At 36.4% G+C, this 23875-nt stretch overlaps 1 protein-coding gene across 1 annotated transcript; it reads left to right on the top strand.

Moving 5' to 3' along the window:
- The first annotated feature begins 13246 nt into the window (after positions 1 to 13246).
- Positions 13247 to 21654, top strand: LOC112201986 (indole-3-acetaldehyde oxidase). The gene is made up of 10 exons (XM_024342910.2): positions 13247 to 13560; positions 13669 to 15351; positions 16177 to 16436; positions 16586 to 16795; positions 17026 to 17244; positions 17809 to 18774; positions 19801 to 19896; positions 20115 to 20213; positions 20503 to 20692; positions 21131 to 21654. The coding sequence occupies exons 1-10, from the start codon at positions 13425 to 13427 to the stop codon at positions 21346 to 21348; spliced, it is 4077 nt and encodes a 1358-aa protein (XP_024198678.1). The 5' UTR covers positions 13247 to 13424; the 3' UTR covers positions 21349 to 21654.
- Positions 21655 to 23875: the final 2221 nt, after the last annotated feature.

Here is a 23875-nt window from a genome sequence, read left to right as displayed (position 1 = left end):
CAAGGTTCGAGCCTTGGTGACTTAGTTGAGTTTTTTTATTTGAAATTCAGCCAATGCATGCTTTTTTGAGTGAATTTAAGGCCATCTGATTGTCCCACCACGTGGTGAGCCGTGGGCCATCAGTTTGAACTTTGAAAGAAGAGTGGTGGACGTGCATGTGAGTCTTGTGGCAGAACAGTAGGTCAAAGTTGACCTTGCATGTGAGAGAATAAGAGAATCATGCAAAAATGGAGGGTTGACGTGAGAAATTACGGAAGTTTCAGAAATATCACTAATTTCGGCGATATATCAAATATATCGGAAAATTTCCAAAATTTCATCCAAAAGATGCTTGGTATGTTAAGGATATATCGAACCCTCAAAAAAATGAAATTTTCGACGAAATTTCGCTGAAAGTTTCGATTTTTCAGTCCTTGTCTTGTATTCAGCAATCAACTCTTCATATCTTTGATCAGCCAAAACTATTTCATAATGTTCAAAAGACCGCAAAAGATTATGCTCTGGCTTCAAATATTTCTTAAGCACATTATTCATTCATTCATTCACTTCGTTGTATGCTTTGCATATCCGCAGTGAAAGTATGTCTCCCATACATCGACACCCATTTTTCTCGCAATTCAAATAAATTATTCGGCCACTTGTTTTACTTGAGACTATATTTCTCAAGCATATCATTCCATGATAATAGCCACTCATGCTCAAACTCATAGTCATACATACAATTGCTAAAATCATCAACAAATTCTGAAGATCCATGAAAGACACGACTTAGATTCTTAGCAGCATTTTGATAAAGATGCCAAACACATAAGCGATGAGTAGCATGTGGAAGCTAATAGCCACTCATGCTCAAACTCATAGTCATACATACAATCGCTAAAATCATCAACAAATTCTGAAGATCCATGAAAGACATGACTTAGATTCTTAGCAGCATTTTGATAAAGATGTCAAACACATAAGCGATGAGTAGCTTGTGGAAAAACATATTTTATTGCTTTAGCCATTGCAACAAACTGATCAGTAAGAATGGTCAGTGGTTGCTTACCAGACATAGCAGAGAGGAATGTCTCAAATACCCACCTAAAAGACTCTGTTGTTTCATCATATAACAAAACTGCATCAAGTAGTGTTGTTTGCTTATGATGATTAACCCCAACAAACGGTGCAAAGGGTTGACCATGTTCGTTTGTTCTGTACGTCGTATCAAAACAAAGCACATCTCTAAAAAGCCTATAATCACTTACTGATCGAGCACCAGTCCAAAATATATTGGTGATCATATCATCCTCATCAAGTTGGATTGAATAAAAATATAACGAATTCTCGAATTGCATCTTCTGAAAGCACTGTAATATAGCACATGCATCTCCCTTTTCCATTTTAGACATTCACTTTCTATATATGTAATTCATGTAATCCTTTTGTGAAAATTCAAGATTCTCTGGCCCTCCTACTTCTCTACTCATCAGCTTCACAATTGCTTTTATGGAGAAACCAGAACATTTAGCGTTATCTGCATGTGCCTTTTGTGCCTCAGATATACTTCTATTGACCTTAAGCAAATTCTTTATTAGAGTACTAATCAAAAGATGATTATGATTTTTCTAAAATGAGACAACCTTGAAATTTCCATTCTTCTGCAGCTGGATGGTCAGATGAGCTTGACAACCACATCTTCTAACTAGCTGAGAATAAGATGCATGTGCACGACAGTTGTCTTTTACCTTGAAACCTTCTTTTGAACAACAATAACATATCAATGTCACAAAATTCCCAATGTTTTTCCTACCGTTTCTTATCCTCACATTGAATCCATGTTTGCCACCATAATTGTTACAAAACTTAGATACATTCTCAACATCCATCAACTCTTTTCCAAGAATGACCTCTTCAATTGCCTCTTCATTATATTCATTCACTACATGCAAATCATCAATAGGTTGACAATGAGAATGATCACATTGCCACTACAGGAAAATTGGTCTTTTACGGCGAACGTATCATGTGTGCAGTCAGAATGTCTTTATTCGGGTCATTCACAGTGTGCATTTTATGTGTGTCGTAAATTTAGTTATCTATTAACGGCATGCACAAATATGTGTGCCTTAAAAAAGTTTTTTCACATGTCTTTTATGACATACATTTCGAGCATGTCGTAAATGAGAATCAAATTTTTATTTTTTATTTTTTATAGAAATATATTACATTTTTCTTATTGAAAAAAGAAAGAGGGATATGATTTCAATTCTTTACGTTACATTGTCATTTCAATCAATTCTTCTTCAAATTTCAGCTGCCATATGCTCTCACTTCGTCGAGCTCACTTCGTCTTCACCGTTCTGGCGCCAAAACCACATCTATTTCCCGCTCAAGTTCTCAAGGACCAGTTTCTCTCTCTCGGTAATTTCATCGAATGTCTTCTCCTACGCGCATTTTGTTGATTCAGCTCATTTTGAGTTTCTTGTTGATTTTGTGGTTCGATTAGGGTTTGATTGTATGGAATGATTGTAGAACTAAGTGAGGGCCAAGTTATCTCTCCGAGTTTTGGTTTTCTGTTTCTATTTTGTATTTAATTGAAGAAATTTAAGTTGAAAATTCATTTTCAAGTTGAAGTTGTTTTTTAGTGTTGTGCATTTCTGGGTTTGGAAATGGTTAGAGTTCTGGAGGAAAAGGTTTATGTATGCTCGTTCACAATTCCCTACACTCCTTTTCAATATGAGTTTTGTTACAGGCCAATCTGAGTTATTGAGTTGTGCATACCATCTGTTTGATAAAAGTCTGAGAGAGATGACAAGAATTTATTTGCAAAAGAGTGTTTGATAATTTATTTTGCTCTCTGACTTTCACAGTTTGTATGTGACTTTCACAGCATTTTAATAATTTTTTGCAAAAGAGTGTTTTAATAATGACTTTCACAGGGGAAATTGTAAAAGATTGTGAGTTCTATTGCTTCGGTTTAGGCAATTGAAAATATGAATTGTACTGGAGAGGTAGTGCATGTTATTCTATGTGTGCTAGATTTGATGGATATGATACCTTAAATATTATTGATGATATATAAATGAAGTGGTCAAGGGAACTCTAGAGGACACCTGACACGTTCCTTTTTCTCATTTGTTTCCTTGTTTTCTATTCTCACCTCCAAACCAATCTTTTTAAGCTAGCTGTTAGTTTAGACAGAAAGCTGTGCAATTCTTTACATTATATCACTTAGGAAGTTAGGAGTGTGTTGTGATAGACAAGTGTCAACATCTGAGATTGGTTTGATGCATCATTAACTGCAGAGCTCTTTATTATAAGAGAGTTTATTTTAAATTCGAAAGTCTTACAGTGTGTCTCTTATAGAAATACTCTTGCAGTGATTCTTTATATGTTATCTTTGAAACCTATTTCATCTAACTTGATCTAATCAAGATGTTCTATAGGTGAATGATTATCTTGCTTCTGTCTTTTCCATGTCTAATGATTATCTTTTAATTATCTTGCTTCTGTCTTAACCGATCTTTTGTCTTCACACTTGAGAATCTGCCAAGTTAGTACCATGTCTACTGGAGAAGTAAGTTCAATCTTAAAAAACTAAATTTGATATTGAGATTTTTTAATGTTTCTTTTGCCTCCACACTTGAGAATCTGCCAAGTTAGTACGTATATGCAGATATATGTTATATAGAGTTTGGTTATAGGTTATTATTAATAAGGTTTAGAAATTGAGAAGGAATGCAAAACTAAAAATGACGAGGCCAAAGTTTTTTAAGTGGGGTGACGTGGTATTTGGTCTCCTCCTTGAATGAAACTTGATCTTACAGACTCCTTATCATAAGTTGCCTTGTGCTATAATTCTATGAACTTGAAGAAGCATCAACCACTTCAACTTTTCATTTCTTATGTTATCAAATTTTGTTTTTTCTAATGTCGATTGAATTATGTTCCATTATGTTATGCTTTTCTCGTTTCCATTACGAATACCGAACCTGGCCTTTTATGCCAAAATGCAACCTCACTTCACTTTGTGTATGTCCAGACTTCAAAAAAAGGTGGCAAGAAAGGAAAAAAGCGAAAAAAGAGTATAGAGGCAGTTGTTATTGCTATTAACAAGGAAGAAAGGAATTCAGGAATTAGAATTTTGGATGGAAGTTCTAATAACTCACATAGGGAATCACATACTCCAGCACCTAATAGTCCAATTAGGTAAAATGAGACAATCTCAGATTATTCGAAGAGACCTCCAAGGGGCAAAGCAAAGGGGGATAAAGATTTTAAGAACAAGGGTCGGGTTGAAGTTTAGTTCAATATCAGAGGTCAGCCTTATGGGGAATATGCAGTAGGGTTCTCCTCCTTCCTTGGAGTCACAGCAAGAGAGATCGTACCATTGACAACTGAGTGGAAAAACCTCACTGATAAGTACAAAAGACAAATTTGGGAACATATCATGGTAAACTACTTTCTTATAATTTGGACTTGCTTATCTTAATTGATCTTTCTCTTTGCTAGTCCTATTAGTAATGGAGCATTGGAAACTCTAATATATTGTTCAATTGTATTTTGTAGCAAAAATATATTGTTCCAGAAATTTGCAAAAGAAATGTGTTCCGTAAAATGATGAAGCTTTGGCGAGATTATAGATCATTGACAATGAAAGAAGTGATGTAGCAAGTTGAATTGGTAGGCTTACCACGTGCTATTGCCCTCCTCAAACCTGATAATATAGATTCAATGGAAGTGTGGTTGGACTTTGTAAAATCCAGAACCACAGAAGCATTTAGGGTAAGTTAATTTTCTGCAAAACATGTTATATTTGCTTTATGTGAAAACATTGATATTATCACTTTGGTTTTTGATAGGAAAAGTGTGAAAGATTTAGGTTGATGCGACAAGGCAGAACCTTATTGCATAGAACAAGTATAAAGAGTTTTGCAAGTCTTGAAGAAGAGCTGGTACCAAACAATTTAATCATTACACTTGATGTCTTAATATTACAAGAAAGCTGATATATGTAATTGTCTTCAGCTTTATGATCCTTTGTCTAGTGAGATTTTGCTGCTTTATACTGGTTTGGCAAGAAAACCAGAGAAACTAAAATAGTAAAAAATAGGGCAGCTCCTATCCCAGTGCTGCCTTTAACTACTGGAGTTAAGTTGAAGCTCAAGAGTATTCTGCAAAATTTCATGAACCTTTTGTTGTTAAGTTTTGGAAAGTGAAATTGGTCATTGTCATTTTCTTATGGACCAATATCTGATTAGTTGGTTGTTTGTTCTTTTTGACTAGTGGTCAGTTTTGAGTTGATTGGTATGCTGTTTATTCAGCTGTTTGGATATCATTCACACTAGTGCATATTGAGAGTAGGATTGATGGGCCGGGTGAGTTTAATGCAGATGCATATAATTGTTTGTGTGCATATGTATGTGTGTGTTGTGTATACATTTAGTGCTTTTCTGATTCTTTTGAATATGGATACAAGCTGCAGATTTGATATCTTGGGCAGGGCTCGTAATGGTTGTCACTACTTGTCTTTGTAGGCTCTATGATGTACAACTTCTTTATTGGAAATGGTTGGCATGTGGCATCGTATCAAGCTATCATCAGCCCATTCAAGTACTCATGTAATCAATCAGAAGACAATTCTAATCTAGCTAGCATGTTCTATATTTGAAAACTAGTTTAATTATACTATGATTTTGTAATATGAAGTTATTTAATTGATATAATTTACTACATGAATGCTTTTGTTTACTATGCTTGAATGAAAGGGTTTAATTAAAAGTATTGTCTATTAGAAGAGTGAATGAAGACATCTTTTACGACACGCAAAATGGTCTTTTATAGCACACAATCAAAGTTGTAAAACATCTTTCATCGTGCGCAAAAGAGTGTTTTACGACGTGCAAAAAATATTTTTTACGACATACATTTTGTGTGCCACAAGAGAAATTTATCTTTTACGACATGCTTCTTTGTGCGGTGAAGTTGTCTTTTACGACACACATTGTGTGTCATAAAAGACCAGTTTTGCTGTAGTGTGCTCTTCACCTTATAAGTCTTTGGTATCACTTGTTAGTTGATTGCCCAAACTTATGCAGTTTGCATTATCCATTAACCTGCAACACAGTAACAAATTAGAAGCAAGTAACAGCTTTTGTCATCGAAAAAGTTGCAAGAAGCTCTAGATACTCGGCAGTTTATTCAAAGCTTCAAACACATACTAAAAGAAGGACAAACCCATAACTGGGGATTTAGTATGATCGAACAACTAAACAAGAACACAATTGAAATCTAATTACACAAAATTGATTACTGAACTCTTTGGATTAGAAAACTAAAATAAAATTATATACCACCTAATCAGAGATTAAATAAAAATTAGATCAAATCTCAATACTTACCAACTATCATACTATTTTGATTTCAAATTGAAATTGGACCTCATAGCTTGCTTCGAATTCCTATGAATTTTGTTGAAGAAATTTTATTGAAGAATGCAGAAGGGTTTACAGTTTGGAAGGAAAAGGGATATTTGGAGAAGATTTTTAACGTTAGCTGGAACTCTTCTTCTCTGTTTGGTATTTCAATAGCATTAATTTTTTTTTAGAGAAAATTTTACAAATGGTACCCCATATAAAGTCCATTCATCACTTTAATACATTACATTTAAAAATTATCACATCAGTACCCCAACATTTAAATCCGACATCATTTTCATCCTATCCATCAATATTGAAATGTAAGTTATTTTTTGGGCAATTTCGTCTTTTCATTTTCCAAGCTCTCTCTCTCTCTCTCTCCCCCTGCCTCCTTCCCCGCCACACACAGTGTTGGATCATAATTTATATACATATTTTGTGTCCTAAAATATGGAAATTACTTGTTCTAAATTCCAATTTAATGTTGACTAATCTAATTTCATTATTCCCCTAATCTTGTACTTTTGCTAAACTTTTGTGTTTATTTATATATATTTATTATGTTTTTCTTATCATGCTAGGAAGTGATGAAGAAGCATGGAAATGCACTAAAAAGTCAACCTTAGAACATTTTCCTACTCCGGCTAGAATAAAGCAAGGAATGAGGGGCGACAGCCTAACCAAACGAACTCCAAATAAGTTAAAACTTTCCAGATCCAATTTAGACATCCTAAGGTCATTTCTTATGAAGAGTGTAAGAGCTAGTTCGGAGCGGAAGGCCTTCAAAAGATTGGTCCAAGTTTCTGACTAAAAGACAAAAACAGCAAAACCGGACATGTACCGATTCCGACTAAATCACGGTGAGCTAAGCTCTAAAATTTTACCAGGATGATCTACACTTATTGAGGAATAGTTGGTATGAAGAAGTCAAAGGCTGATTCAAAAGTATCGGAGGAGATTCAATTGAGGGAAGCTTCAAAGACATATCCTTGCCAAAACATGGCAGTTTGGCCTAGAACCTTCTTTGGGTGGATTTCTTATGCATTTTTGAAAGGTCTATGTCTCTATGATGATGAAATTACTAAGAAGAGCCTTAGAAGAATCCTACAAGATTATGACAAGATTAGTCCATCATATTATCCTTTGGATAATAGAAATCTCTATGTACCTTCTCTCCTTTGATTGTCACATTCACTTTAGTGACCCTAAACCACCAAACACTCTTCATTTTCATGTTTTCCATGCACAATAAAGAGTGCGGTTGCTCCTCTCTTCTCCCAAGTCATCTTTTCTACTCTACACTCTCATAACTCATCATTACTACCCTCTTTTTACTCCATCTATTCCATACCCCTTTTCCTTATTTTTAGGATCTATTACCACTTTCATACTCCATCTCCATGCTTCTTACAATGCTTGAGCTGCTATTTTTGCTTCCATTCATGATTTTACTCCTCTCTCTCTTCTCTATATAAGCATCACTTCATTACATTCTTAAAACCATCACCCCTTCCACCCCATTACATTTTTTTTCCTCTCTATTTCCACAACAAAACCTCCATCTCCACCTCCCAAAATCCAAACCCATAATATCCATACTCCTTTTACAACTCCATCTCCTCCATCTTCCACCACCACAAACTCCATCACTACCACTCAAAATTAGCCAAAGAAGCATCATATAATCATCACCATTCCATTCATCCATCATCAACAAGAAGTCCATCATCCATCATTCCACCATCAAGAAGAATCCAAGGAGCAATCAAGGAGGACAAGGAGGAGCTAGCCATCAATTTGTTAAGGTTCAACTAGTTCATTCTTTCCTTAAACTCTTTAATTTTCCTTAATGTATTTTAGATTTGGTGTTAATTTGTATGAATATGAGTGAGTAGTTACTTTGTTGGGGCTAGGGTTGAAAGCCTGACGTACACAAATTAGTGTATCAATTTAAAACCCTATCAATGTAGTAAGAATAAGTAAGGATCGTTCTCAACCGGGGATTATGGCCTAATTAATTCTTGAAAAATAAAACGTTAGTAAAACAAATTAAAGAATATATATACATAATATTTACGAAAATAAGAAGGGGATTTAAAATTTTATTTTCTAATTTAACAACTAAGTATTTGTATACATGTGACACATCAAAACCAAGAATCAAGTAGAATTAAATGAATGGAACAAAAATAATATGTAATTAACTACTACTAACACGTTGTCAAGGTTTCAAACATCAAATCAAGAATCAAAGTATATCCAAGCATAGAATCAATCAAGAACAAAGATGAACGCATACAAAGTTCTTTTTACTTCCCTTAATTAAATTAACTAAATGAACGCACCATAGTTAACCCTATTAATCATGCAATCACTAGTGGTAGCTAATCACTAACAAAAACACTCATAACGCATTAAGAATCATGAAAGTTTGATCAATTCAAGTCGAGAACACAAGTTAGAACGCTAATCAAGCATGCAAGACTCATTGTTAATTTCCTAAGTAATTATAGGTTTTCCACCGAAATTATCAAAGCCTAGAATGCTAGTACCTTAATATGGATTCAATTACATGTTCATCAACCTAAGTATGCATCCAAAGATCAATTAACACATAAAAGATGGGATTGAAGTTCGAAATTAACAATCATGCAAGAACACTTTGAAATCGCAACTTTTTAGTTTGAAAACCTAAAACCTAAAACCTAAAACATGCTTCATAGTATTCGAAAATCACATAACTAAATTCAATCTTTCATCCACCATAGAAATCCCATGCAAGGAAACCAAATAAGAAAACCAAATCGCAATTTTATATAAAACCCGAAATAGTTTACAGAGCAAAACTGAAAACAAAAGTAAGATTCCATGGTTACACTTTTTGATCTTCAAGGACGCAAGAAGCTTCAAAAGGTGCTGGAATGGGTGAGAGCTACGGCAAGGATGCTTGAATGGATGCTTCACGGTCTTGAACTTTGGAAATCTTGAAATTGTCGAAACCTTGGAAGAGAAAGGGGAGTGTTTGTGTATTTGATTCTGAATTTTGTGGTGTGTTTAACGTCTTCACAAACCTCCTTTTATATAGTGAACGGCAAGGGCTAGGGAATCTAGGTCGAAATCTCCTTGTGACATCATTCAACCAATGAAAATATTCCTTGAGAAGTAGAGAACAAGTCACCTTAGTTTCTTGCCGAATTCACCATGTATCTAGTCCATATTTCAGCCTCCTTGTATGTAGAGTCATAAATCAATACTTATTCCTCTATTTTCTCTCATAAAATCCCAAAAAAAAATCCAAAATAATCCCTTAAAGATATTTGCCGAAAATCTTTTATTCTTCCTTGTAATTCTCATGGCAAAGGCATATAGAATGGGCCATGGACTCCTCAAAAAGATAAAGAAGGATCTAGAGCATCATAGTCACATGCTTCAAACTTCAGGCCAAACTCTCCCAAAATGGGTCAATTCGAAAGTATTCTTTAGCATTGCCAAAATTCCTTCTTTATTCTAGAACATTCTTGAACTATCTTGAGTCATCTTCAAGACACAGCATCTTCTAGTCTCACCAGGTCTCCTAGCAGCATCAGGACTCCTAGTGTCATAAGGTTTCCTAGTCCAACTCGGACTATGTCATTTCTTCATTTCCGAACATCATTTTTCCGAGCTCACTCCTAATTGCATTAGGATTCCTACTTCAACTGGGATTCCTTTTCCTAGTAGGATTAGGAAAGCTTCATTTCTCCATTTCTTTGTCATTTTTGCGCTTCATTTCCTCCTTGCCTTCATTTTCATCATTTCCAGCTCTTCTTAGCTCATTTCCTGCGTTTGAAGCTCATTTGTACCTAAAAACAAAAAACTAAGTCAAAATTGATATTGTTAAGAGAATAACTAAGTAAAATGTAGAGAAAATGATACTAAAAACATAGAAAATATTACTCCGATCAAAGCCCTAGCCAATCTTGTATGGATTGATGCTATAATATGATGTTATGTAATTTTCTTTAACATGTCTACATGCTAGTTCAAGAGTTGAATGCATATGCTTAGACTTTACCACTTTAAGTATGTGTGTTTGCTATGTCATGATGTAATATTTAGAGATTGGTAACTTTTGAATGTTAAAGTATGAAAGCACACTAGGTGTGCATGTAGGGATTATGAATTACAATCACTTAGAGATAAGCTTGGTTGGTTTGCATGATTTCTTCATCTCCAAACTTTATGAACTTAGGGTAATGCACTAGATATCTAACCAGATTGAAATGCATGATTTAAGTAGTTAAGTACTACACCGAGAGGGGTTGCTTGATATCACAAAAGGAGCATGTCATTTGTCATACCCGAGAGGGATGCAAGGACAGAAATTGGTTAATTAATTTAGCATCATTCATATAGAAATGCATCAATACTTGCAAGGGAGGTTAGTGGTAGACAATCTAAATCCTAACTTTCATCCATTTGATCACTAGTTTAATTTAGAGTAATTTAGTTTACATTTGAGCATCTAGTTGTTTTCAATTCAAAACTATCTTCAAAAACCAAAATCAAATCACTACTCTATCATGCACATACTTACCATGAGCCTAGATTTCCTTGTGAATTTCGGTTTGTGATTGTACATTTGCATATTCTAGCTCTTCTTAGGTTCACACCCTATCTAGTGAAAGGAATCCAATCCTCATGGGTTCGACAACCTTTCTTATATCCCTATACTATAACTTGTACCCCTTATACTTGAGGGTGACTAATTGGCTACCATATAGCCACACACACCAGACACTTTTTCTCTTATCCATCTCTTTAGTCAAACATCACTTTGCTGCAAACCAAATCTTCCTCGTCTTCTTTTTCATCGTTTTCTTCTTCTACTTGCTTTATTTATCTAAGAATCCAAACCCCCCAACATTTCAGAACCCAAATCCCAAATAATTTTCCAGTCACTAGAAATTATGTCTATTCTCCATTAAATCACCCTCTGCTTCTCTCCTGCTTCCAATCTCCAATCCCAACCTGACCCGATGGAGAACTCGACCCCTCTCTGTGAGAATTGATCCGAACCAACCAACATGGTGAGACTAAAATGCTTTGGTCCTCTTAGATTGATTGATGCTTAGCTTGGTAATTAAGACAAGTAGCTGCATAAAAAGAAGCAAAAGTAGCAAATCCTACGAAACCCAAAGATATTAAAATAGAATTTGACGAAGAAAAAGATAGAGAGCAAAAACTTGTGAATCAGAAAATAGTGTTCGTCGTAGAAGAGTGGGCAGCAAAACGGCCTCCGCCAAAGAAGAAAATAGTTGTTGAGTGAAAAAAATAAATTTGATTTATGACATAGAGGGACGAAAATATCCCTTAAAAAGTAGAGGGTTGACACCGTCAAGACGGCAAGTACTAAAAGTGATTTGAATGTTAATGTTAGGGTACCAATGTGATAGTTTTTAAATGTGATGTACCAAAGTGATGAATGGACTTTATTTGGGGTATTGTTTGTACATTTTTTTTTGATGGACACATGTCGATCTGTTAGTGGCTGTGGTCACCGCTTTTGGTCTTCTGATTTAGCTCGTTGGGTCGAGTTTGGTGTTAGGAACACATTGATGTCACTTTTATTACAATTGATGAAAGTTTGGTAATCGATCGAAAATTTTGTAGTTCGAATTTTCGGGTTTTGATTTGGAAAAATCCGACTGTTGGATCGTTGTGATTTTTCCCTAGATTGTTTGAATTATTGGATTGATGAAACCATAAAGTTGAGCCGATTCCGATATGATTTCGGATTTTTGGGAATGACGACAAATTATTAAATTAGGGTTTTAGGGTTTGGTTTGAATGTGAATATAGTTAAATATTAATTCATTTTCGACAAGAGTGTCATATTCGAGCATTAATTATGATTTGGGATTGCTTGGATTTGATTTCAGATTTGATCTATGATTCCAATAAATATTTTGAATTTGTGTTTTAGTTATTCAATTGATAATTTATGTTGAATATTTTGGATTATATGCTAGTCGCGAATTATGTGTCTCGAAATCATTTTTATTGTGATTTATGGATATTCAGATTATTATTAAAATATGGATGCGATGATTGTCGATTGAGATATTTTATATTTGTGAAATTGATATTGTTCGATTGAATGTGTTATGTTGTTCGAGACACTAGGAGAGAGGGGATGGACTAGTGGTATCGATTAGTGACACCAGGAGAGAGGGGATGTACTATTAGTCATGACCGGTTATTGTTGTGGCACCAAGGGAAAGAGAGAATGAACTGGTGGCCGTTATGATTGCTGATTTATGATGTGTATTATGGTATATGTATATTATAATGTGTGTTATGATATGTATATGCATGATTGAGATTTGATGGGCTGCAACCCCTTTTATGATTGAGTTGGGATGTGGTTGATATTGTAGGAAGGGGCAGGTAGGCTCCTGGAGTTTGAGGTTGGACTTGTACTATTAGAAGTGTGTAATTTGATTTGTAGGTTTGGATAGTCAATTTTTAGGGGTAATTATGCAGAATTTTAGGTAGAATTTCTAATAAGGTAGGTGTTATAGGGTTACTGTGAAATTTCAGACAGGTCTAGCAAGCTATAAGTTTGACTTCCATGTCTTATACCGGATGTCTTCATTTATGACTGTAATCGTACGAATCAATAATAAATTTCTATTTTCTTAAAAAAAAAAAAAAAAAAAAAAAACCTTTTAGACTTTTGGGATGACATCTGCACAAAAAATAAAAGTGAAACTCAATTATTTTGGTCGAGGGATAGTGGATAGCGCTATCGACACATATTTAGAAAGCGGCAGGCAAAGGGAATAGCGCAGAGCCGTTGAAAAAGGAATTGATCGAGACCTGATCTGATTGTATTCATTGTATTTTTGTATCCCACACGAATCTTAAGATCCAAAATAGCGGCAGACAAATTTTTTAACTAAAATCCCAGTCAAAAACCTCAAGACTTGAAGCCATGTGTAGTAGTGGTCGTCTTCATTTCAAACTCGGTGGCTCTCGGAAATGGCCGGAACTAGCTTGGTCTTCGCTGTTAATCGCCAGAGGTTTCACCTCCCTACTGTCGATCCTTCCACCACTCTGGTCGAGTTTCTCCGTTCCCACACTCGCTTCAAGAGCGTCAAGCTCTCCTGTGGCGAAGGTCCTCTCTCCCTCCCTCCCTCTCTCTCTCTCTCTCTCTATAATTAGGTTTCAGTGGAAATGGAATTTCATAGAATTGGATTGTGAAACCCTATAGAATTGGTTGCAGGTGGTTGTGGTGCTTGTGTTGTGCTACTGTCCAAGTATGATCCTGTTCTTGACAGAGTGGAGGATTTTGCTGTTAGTTCATGTCTCACTCTACTCTGCAGCGTAAACCTATGCTCTATTACAACCTCTGAAGGGTTTGGGAATAGTAAAGATGGTTTTCATGCAATTCACCAGAGGTTCAGCGGTTTCCACGCTTCTCAATGCGGGTTTTGTACTCCCGGGATGTGTGTTTCCCTCTTTTCGGCTCTTGTCAATGCTGAAAAGAAGGCCGATCGAGTGGAGGCCCCTCCCGGGTTCTCCAAGCTGACTGTGTCTGAAGCTGAGAAGGCTGTTGCAGGAAACCTCTGTCGCTGTACTGGGTATCGTTCCATCGCTGATGCCTGCAAGAGCTTTTCTGCTGATGTTGACATGGAGGATTTGGGGTTCAACTCCTTCTGGAGGAAGGGAGACAGTAAGCAAGCGAAGATAGATAGTTTGCCTCCTTATAATCCTGAGAGTGAGGTTTGTACATTCCCTGAGTTTTTGAAAAATGAAATCAGGTCCTTGCCGTCGTTTTTGGATTCCAAGAGATATGGTTGGTACAGTCCAGCTACTATTGAGGAGCTGAAGAGCTTGGTGGAAGCAAATGATTCTGGTGATAGTATGAAGTTGGTTGTTGGTAACACAGGGACGGGGTATTACAAGGAGTTAACAGGTTATGACAAATACATTGATCTCAGATATGTTCCTGAACTATCAATAATTAGGATGGATCCGACGGGTCTTGATGTAGGAGCAATTGTAACCATCACTAAAGTTATTGAAGCTTTAAAGAAGAAAACCAAAGGTGAACTTATCTCAAGAGGTGAGCTAGTGTTTGAAAGAATTGCCAGGCATATGGATAAAATTGCTTCAGGGTTTCTCAGAAATACAGCTAGTATAGGAGGGAATTTGGTGATGGCACAAAGAAAGAACTTTCCTTCAGATATTGCTACAATACTTCTCGCTGTGGATTCAACAGTGAATATCATGAGTGGTTCTAGATCTGAAATTATTATGTTGGAGGATTTTCTGAAAAGAGCCCCATTGGATCCCAAAAGTGTACTTTTAAGTGTTAAAATCCCAAATTGGGAAGCAGTTACAAAAGCTTCTGCAGGATCCAATACTACGTTGCTATTTGAAACGTATAGAGCTGCACCCAGACCGCTAGGAAATGCATTACCTTATTTGAATGCTGCTTTCTTGGCTGAAGTTTCTTCATGTAAAACTTCTACTGGATTTATGGTACATCACTGCTGTCTGGCTTTTGGTGCTTATGGGACTAAACATGCAATTAGAGCAAGAAAGGTTGAGGACTTTTTAAACGGAAAAACCTTGAGTGCTGGTGTTTTGTATGAAGCGATTAAGTTAGTTCGAGCTACTGTGGTTCCTGAAGAAGGCACTACGAGTCCTGCTTACAGGTCAAGCTTGGCTTGTGGTTTTCTTTTTGAGTTCTTTAGCCCCTTTATTAACAGTGACACCGAAATTGCTGATGGTTTCTTGGAGAATATATTGTTCCCTACTTCTAAGATGAATAAGAACCAATGTTGCAATGATGAGATTCCATATGTTTCATCATCAGCTAAACAAGTGCTTAATTTAAGTGCAGACTATGATCCAGTCGGCAAGCCAATTATAAAATCTGGAGCTGCTATCCAAGCTTCAGGTTAGTATTCTTCACAAGCTGATAAGGATGTCTAGTTAGTAGCATCCTCCTATTTATGGTCTCTCCATTGCTAATGGTGATGTGTTTATTTTGTTTTTAAATCATTTAAGACGCGAAGTAAGAACAAACAAAATTAAGTCTTCTCTGCTTGATTGCATGATTATAAGGATGTCTAATTACTAGCATCCCATTTTTGCTTCTATCTTTTTATTTCTCTGTTTAAAGGCAAGCATCACGTTCATGTAAGTTATACTGGCATGGATACTTTTATGAGAATGAAGTTGGACTTCTATTATCTCCTCACCAAATGGTTTGCTCATTATTATCCAGCTGATTAGATTGTGGAATTATAGACTTCTCAAACTCATTTGTAATCCATGCTGGTGACTAATTAGAATTAAAATTGACATGTTCAATTGAATCGTCTTTTGTTCGTCTTGATCAATCATGTTAAGAATTTAAACTACAAACTTACAAGTTAGATTATTTTGTCCCTCCCTCCACACTCGAATCATCCCCATTTTCATATTTGAGATCAAATTTGAAAAAGTGTCCTTGGCTGCCTTCCTTCAGTTTTGTTGAGAGTTGAAGCACACGTTGTTTAGAATCATACTGTCCTAGGCTCCAAGCTTTTGGCACCAAAGCTGGTTTGACCCTCATCCCCTGTTTTGTAATAGATATTGATTATTATCTGACCAAGAAAAAGTGGGTTTACAGATCCATGACTGGTTTTAATTGGATTGAGCCAACATCTTTACCATTTGATTTATATATTTTCATAGGGGTTTTGCTCAACACCGTTGACAAATGTACTATGTTTTGTAGGTGAGGCTGTGTATGTAGATGACATTCCGTCACCGACAAATTGCTTGCATGGAGCGTTCATTTATAGCACAAAGCCTTTCGTACGGGTTAAGGGAATAAAATTCAAAACTAAACCACAGCCAGATGGAGTTTCTGCTGTCTTATCTTTTAAAGATATCCCCAATGGTGGGGAGAATGTGGGATCTAAGACTATTTTTGGTACCGAACCTCTTTTTGCTGATGATCTTACTCAATGTGCTGGTCAGCGTCTTGCCTTTTTGGTATGTCTAAGTTTCCTTTATTACTATCTAGCAAGATTGATGTCTAAACGGATGTAAAAATATAAATGTATACGTACACTTCCAGAATAATTTTACTTTCTGTTTGAAAGGACTCTATGTCTAATTGACTCGGCCAACAAAACTTTTAGGTTGCAGATACACAGAAAAATGCAGATTTGGCTGCAAATTTTGTGGATGTTGATTATGAAATGGAAACTATAGAGCAACCTATACTATCCGTAGAGGAGGCTGTTAAGAGGTCTAGTTTTTATGAGGTCCCTCCCTTCTTATCCCCGAAGCAAGTTGGTGACATATCAAAAGGAATGGCTTTAGCTGATCACAAGATTACATCTGCTGAGGTACTTGTCATCAATATCTTGTCTTTGTTCCATCCAATACTGTTGTGTGCAGTATTTCCCTGCTCTTTCTACTCTGATTTCTGGTTATGCAATTTCTTTTTACTATCTATAAAAAATTGTTTATTATTTGGTGAAGGGAAAAGACCATAAAAGAAAGAATATTCACTTGCTCTTCAATACCTCATAGAATCATTCACTAACTTACAAATCTATGCTTTCCTGGCTTTCAGATCAAACTTGGTTCACAATACTATTTCTACATGGAGACACAAACTACCCTTGCTGTACCAGATGAAGACAACTGCATAGTGGTTTATACTTCAAGTCAGTGTCCCCAGTTTCTACACTCAGTCATCGCAAAGTGTCTTGGCATTCCTGAAAGTAATGTCCGTGTAATTACAAGGAGGGTTGGTGGGGGTTTTGGTGGAAAGGCCGTAAAATCCATTCCTGTGAGTATTAGCTGCAATATTATTTATGTTCTCTTTTTAATAAAATACTACGACTTGTTTTCAGTGCTTCTAGAAGTGCTAAAAGTGTTTTGGTAGCCTTTTGCAGGAATAGTTAATACTGCTTCCTGTGTTTGAAGCACTTTGTAGTGCTTTCTGAAAAAGCACCTGTCAGGTGCTTTGTTTTGAAATCCTTCTTGAGCACCATCCCTACTTTGTGTTTTCTTGTCTTCTGTTTTCCAAGCAATGCAGCTAAGGTTTTAAAGAAAATTAATAAGGAATTTTCTTTGGAAGGATGCTTTTCCTTAAACCCAAATAGTGTATTCAAAAGTTAATAGTTGGTCCATCCTTCTGGTAATATTTCCTATAAATCTTTTCCTACAATTGGTTCACTATCAATCTTATTCTAGTGAGCTTTTAGTGTTTGGACTCTAGTGGTGGAGAGAGGCTCAAACATGAGGAGAGGGGGTATTAGATCATAAACTAATTATTGGTCCATATGTGAATGTTTTTGATGATATGATTCCTTCCAACTAATGGAAACTGAAGTTCTTTCTTGTACTTTAGGTCGCAACTGCATGTGCACTAGCGGCACACAAATTACACCGCCCTGTCAGGATATATGTCAATCGCAAGACTGATATGATAATGGCAGGAGGAAGGCATCCCATGAAGATAATTTACAGTGTGGGATTCAAGTCTGATGGGAAGATTACAGCTTTACAACTTGATATATTAATCGATGCAGGGATGGCCCCAGATATAAGTCCAATTATGCCACACAATGTTCTGGGTGCACTTAAGAAGTATGATTGGGGTGCTCTGTCTTTTGATGTAAAGGTATGCAAAACTAACAATCCAAGTAGGTCTGCTATGCGGGGTCCTGGGGAGGTGCAGGGTTCATTTATTGCTGAAGCTGTAATTGAACATGTAGCATCTACCCTTTCCATGGAAGTGGATTGTGTGAGAAATATAAATCTTCACACACATTGCAGCCTTGATTTATTTTATGAGAATCATGCTGGTGAACCTCTTGAGTATACTTTACCTTCAATTTGGGACAAGCTGGCCATGTCTTCAAGCTTTAACCAAAGGACTGAAATGGTAAAAGAATTTAATAAATGCAATAAATGGCGGAAAAGAGGAATTTCTCGAGTACCTATAGTATATGAAGTTTCATTGAGACCAACTCCAGGGAAAGTGAGCATTCTAAGCGATGGTTCTGTTGTTGTTGAAGTTGGAGGGATTGAACTGGGTCAGGGTCTCTGGACAAAAGTAAAACAGATGGCTGCTTTCGCTCTTGGTTCCATTCAATGTGATGATAGTGGAGATCTTTTGGATAAAGTACGGGTGGTACAATCTGATACAGTGAGCTTAATTCAAGGAGGATTTACTGCTGGAAGCACTACATCTGAGTCAAGTTGCCAGGCAGTTAGGTTATCCTGTGATATTTTGGTTGAGAGGCTAGCTCCTCTCAAGCAAATATTGCAGGAGCAAATGGGTTCTATTAAATGGGAGACGCTTATTGAAAAGGTATTCCAATTTGATTTATGTTGCTTCTTTTCTCTAATTTTTTTTTTTTTTGTGATGTATTTAAAGTTCATTTAGCTAGTGCTTAAATGTATTTTTAAACGAGTACAGCAGATCACCCAAGCTGAGGAACTCCAAATAAATTAAATATAAAATAAACCTCCAACCACCCCGCTCTCTCTCCCCCCCCCCCCCCCCCCCCCCCCCCCCAACACCAGACAGAATATTAGAAGATTTGAAATGAGTTCTTTCACCAAGAAAAGTTAATTGACCAGCACCTTTGCGGTAATGGAATTATCAGTTGTCCTACCAAAACAGGCTACCTTAACTAGCACAATTGCAAACAGCAGCTTCTGAAGGAGGATGCTGGTAAAGTTCTGCAAGAAGTTGGCGGCAAATGTCATATCACCTCATAAATTCTGTCCTTCCACAACCTCATCCCTCCCCTTACTTTTGCATCCTTCAAAACTTAACAACGTATACCTTAAAAATCCATCTGTGTGTGCTGTACTGCTGTATACCTGTTTGTGCTAGCTCTCCGTCCCAGATGTATCCTGTTTATCATATATCCTTTCTAAATTGTCCTAATTTTTTCAAGAATTGCCATATGATTTATTCTTGTTGTGTTTTAACCCTCTCCCAAATCTGTGTGGAAGCCCCATAGCACTAACCTAAGAGGCTAAGATCCAGATCTGATCAGTCAAGCTCCTTTATTAGTACCACCTGGGTGTCCAAACAGTTGGCAACCACTGCCTCTGTATCTCGAACCAAGCTTCTAATCTGGCAAAAAGGGATTCCACTCCCATCTCAAAATTTGGATTTCATGACATTTATTGAAGTTTCAAGTTTGCTCTTATCCATAGTCATATTTCTCTTAGCTTTGTACAACTACTATGTCACAGTGGCTTCTCTTTGTAGCTTTTGAAAGCCACAGAATGACGGGCTTTCTCTTACTTGCATTTTCTTTTAAGATTTGCAAACAACATATGCTGTCTGTGCATTCTTTCTTATTCTTATGTCACAATGCAGGCATACTTGCAAGCTTTGAACTTATCAGCAAGTTCTTTCTATGTTCCTGATTTTACTTCTGTGCAATACCTTAACTATGGTGCTGCAGTGAGTGAGGTAAGTGTGTCTTTAACTTTTTTATTGCTTCCTCATATTCTTGTGTATGGGTACTCTTAGTTGTAGCTATGCCCTTGAATGTTCAACAAACATCAGGGCATAGGTGCAGCTTCAATATTCCAGTGCAAGTCACAGTGAAATATCATACTATTGCTATTAATACGAATTAGTATCGCCTAAAGTTTTCCAGCAATAAGAATGAAACTATCTGGTTGCAGGTTGAGGTAGATCTTCTGACTGGAGAAACTAGAATATTGCAATCAGATATTATCTACGATTGTGGTCAGAGTCTCAACCCTGCTGTGGATTTAGGACAGGTTAGCACGATGCTGAGCTTACATACTGATTTTTAAAGATACCATGTTTACATGCTTTTAATTCTTCTGTCATAATAAGTTCAATTTTACCCATTGAAAAATAGAAGTAAAAGAAAATAGAATAATCTATGGTTATCAGTTGAAAGAAAGAGTTCTTTATTTAACTTGGATCTTATGTACTCTACAAGTGATATGTTGAATGTATAAGACATAGCTAGATGACATCTGGGCAGAATCGGCAGTAGGTCTTATGCAAAAGAATTTCATTCCTTAATGTTGGTGCTTGCAGATCGAAGGTGCTTTTGTTCAAGGAATTGGGTTTTTCATGCTTGAAGAATACATGGAAAATTCTGAGGGATTGGTGATTTCTAATGGTACATGGACATATAAAATTCCTTCCATAGACACTATACCCAAGCAGTTCAATGTCGAAATACTAAATAGTGGACAACACAGTAATCGTGTTCTCTCTTCAAAAGGTATGTCATTCAGATTTTTGCTCAGAGTTCTCATGTTAATGAAGTAGCTAACCTAGCACAGTTGTAAGTATCAAACATAGAATAGATATACATAGAAATTATGTATAAATAGATGTAGGTGTGAAGAAACTGAAATTTTTGTTCCAGAGTGAAAAACTTCTAAATTGTCCGCTACTTGTAAACTTGTGAGGTTATTTTGAGAGGCTATTAGTTGATTTATGAGAAGCATAAGGTTCTGCAAAGTGGGAAGAAAGCAAAAGCGCAAGTGTGAGATGTCAGCTGTTTTTTGGGTTTGGTCAGAACAAAATACTCAGATATTTGGAATTATGTAGTCTTGTGGTCCTTCAGGGAGCTTCCCCTTTCTGTTCTTTCTTCAACTGCAAAGAAGTTGTAACACTTTTTATTCTTATTTGAAACAAACATTTATCTTTTGTGCAGCTTCTGGTGAGCCTCCATTACTTCTAGCAGTTTCAGTTCACTGCGCTGCAAGAGCTGCTATCAAAGAATCCAGAAAACAGCTTCTTCAATGGGGAGGCCTGAATGGGTCTGCTTCAATGTTCCAGATGGCCGTTCCAGCTACCATGCCTGTTGTGAAGGAGTTATGTGGGCTGGAAAGTGTGGAGTGCTACTTGGAATGGATTGCAGGCAGAAAGTGAATGTGACAGGAGAGGATCATAGAGTAAATCCATGGGTGTACCAAGGGCAATTGCTGAATTGCCTACCAAACTGGCAATTATCAATCAACTATTCATAAAAAATTGGCAATGTAGCAATAAAAGGCAATTGGCATGCCGATACAGTATTTTCTTCAACCCAAACAAGTTCACCATAAGTAACTTTCTTATCATTCTTCCCTTTGTACCCCTCACTGATGGTGACACTAAAAGACTTTTTCTCATTTTCTGTTTTAAAGATCAACTTCTCTGGTGATATTATTACTGTGGAATTTTCTGGTGCTGTCACTATTGCCTTGTAAGTTGTTCTGCCTGATCCCACATTTGTTACGGTTCTTTCAAATTTCTATATGTATAGCAAGAAATGATGGATAATTGAGATTGTCTGAGCGGGTTGCGCAACTATAACCCTTTGATCTAACAATCATCGGGATAGGCTTTGATGAGAAATATGTACATGATAAATTTATATAGTCTTGAGGTGCCCCATTTGGATTACTCAGACGCGAACCCATGGCTAGAGGTGAAGCATATGCAAAATGGCTACCATCATCTTGAATTGGATTTCGAGTATTGTCACACCTAATAGCAAGGAAAAAGCACACTACAGAGTAGCATGAACTAATGCAAAGCTACAGCCATACCTAATAGCAATAAAATGCAGTTTAGAACCTTCTTGATGCCTGCGATAAGGTGTTTATAATTTATAATGACCAATAGAAGACTAACATAATTAGTTCATGACATGAAAAGACCAATAGAAGACTAACATAATTAGTTCATGACATGAAAAGTACCACCGACAAGGCTGCTCAGGTACAATCTATGTGGTTTTGGGCTTTTGATCACTATTTGATTCCATTTGTTACAAATACACCAAACGAAAGAAGAAATTAGGAGAATCCCACAATTATATGGTAGTTTTTGCTTCAATGTATGTACAGGCAGCAAGGCAACTGGAATCTTTGGCTGATGCTTTAGCAATTCTCAACATCATGATGCAGTTAGTGGCACATCTCGGCAGCGTGTAGCTGATGATTATACAAAACGACTTTCAATATGTTGCAAGGAGGTAAAATATGATATCTCCTGATATTCTTACTAGTTTCTCTACTTTTTATTTAAGCTTTCCATTCAATTTTCTCTTGCATGCTGACAAGGTTGTTGCAGAATCACTTAATTTCTTGATAAATTCAAGATCAAGCACTGGTTGCAAGCGTCTAGTAACAAATTTTCAACAGGCAAGGCAAACATACTCTTTACCCTGCATATTTTAGGCTGTTTCACTTAATCAAAACATGTGAAAATTATGTTCCTATTTCAGTGTCCACTTCTGAATATTAGTTATCCCCCACCCCACTTCTGAATATATATATTAGAAGTTGATCTTTTAAAGGGGAAAGACCTGGTGAGGATATTTCAATGATGAGAATTGATCATTGCCATGATTTTCAGATGAAGTCCATGATTCCATTTTGATTAAGAGGTGAAAATTATTAATTCCATTTTTGTAGGTTATTGTTGTCTATAACCCTCTGGCATGGAAAAGAGAGGATGTGATAAAGATTCCTGTGAGTTATTATTTTCTGTTACATATACATTCTCATCTCATCCTTATTGTAAGTGTTTTCAGATGGAATTGAAAGCGGTTATTCAATTATTTACTGTCTTCAATGCCTGAAGTATTATTAGTTTCCAGGTGTGCTTCAGAAATCAACAATAAGCAATGAATTTGTCCTTTAGCAAAAAATATGAGTAATGCATTTGCCGTATGCATATAACTTGCATGTTTTATGTACAAGTAAAAAGATTTAGTAATTTAACCTGTGTGGCGAAGTATATGTTTTTGTTTTCAATAATTGTTCTATTGCTTTGAGGGAATGATACTTTCGACCTGTTACAGGTTGTCAGTGAAAATGTCACTGTAAAGGACTCCACAGGAAAGAAACTTGAATCACAGATTCTACCCCTGCTTAATGCATCTGTCATTCTGTCGGCATAAGAAATGACCGTGTTAAGGCATAGCTGGTCATAGCTCCGAATGTGACTCCAGGTTATTGGCTTGCATTTTCAGCAACTGTGCTGCCTCTTGGTTTTAGCACTTGCATTGTCTCAAGTGCCTCCACACAGACAGGTTATGCATCTGAATTCCCATCTGTTTGAGGAAAGATTAGTCCCTGCATAATATGTCTTAGATTTTGATGGATAGGTCACGTTACAATTGCAGGCTACTACTTCAGAGAGACGTACAGTGTACAAGACTGAAACAAGTCAAAATGATACAATCAAAGTCGGGCCAGGAAACTTGAAACTCATTTACTCTGGAAATGATGGAAAACTAACTCAGTACAAGAAGTCAAGAACAGCAGAAGCTCAGTATATAATTTGGTTCACACGCATGTAGATTTAGCTCTCTCCAATTCCTGTTCTTCTTTCTCAAGAAGATTCTTCACCTCCATTAGAATTTATTTAGTGTGTGTGTGTGTACTGCATGCATCTGATTTCACAT

This window comes from Rosa chinensis, chromosome 5 (assembly GCF_002994745.2).
Source record: "Rosa chinensis cultivar Old Blush chromosome 5, RchiOBHm-V2, whole genome shotgun sequence".
In the NCBI taxonomy this organism is placed as follows: domain Eukaryota; kingdom Viridiplantae; phylum Streptophyta; class Magnoliopsida; order Rosales; family Rosaceae; genus Rosa; species Rosa chinensis.
The sequence above is the reverse complement of the archived record's forward strand: the minus strand, read 5'-3'. Positions and strand labels throughout refer to the sequence as shown.

What these genes read in the sequence shown, in the direction of transcription:
- LOC112201986 (XM_024342910.2), top strand. Translation starts at nt 13,425, where the DNA reads ATGGCCGGAACTAGCTTGGTCTTCGCTGTTAATCGCCAGAGGTTTCAC. An exon ending in AGCTGCTATCCAAGCTTCAG is followed by an intron (nt 15,352 to 16,176) that starts GTTAGTATTCTT and finishes TATGTTTTGTAG; the next exon opens with GTGAGGCTGTGTATGTAGAT. An exon ending in ATGGTGCTGCAGTGAGTGAG is followed by an intron (nt 19,897 to 20,114) that starts GTAAGTGTGTCT and finishes ATCTGGTTGCAG; the next exon opens with GTTGAGGTAGATCTTCTGAC.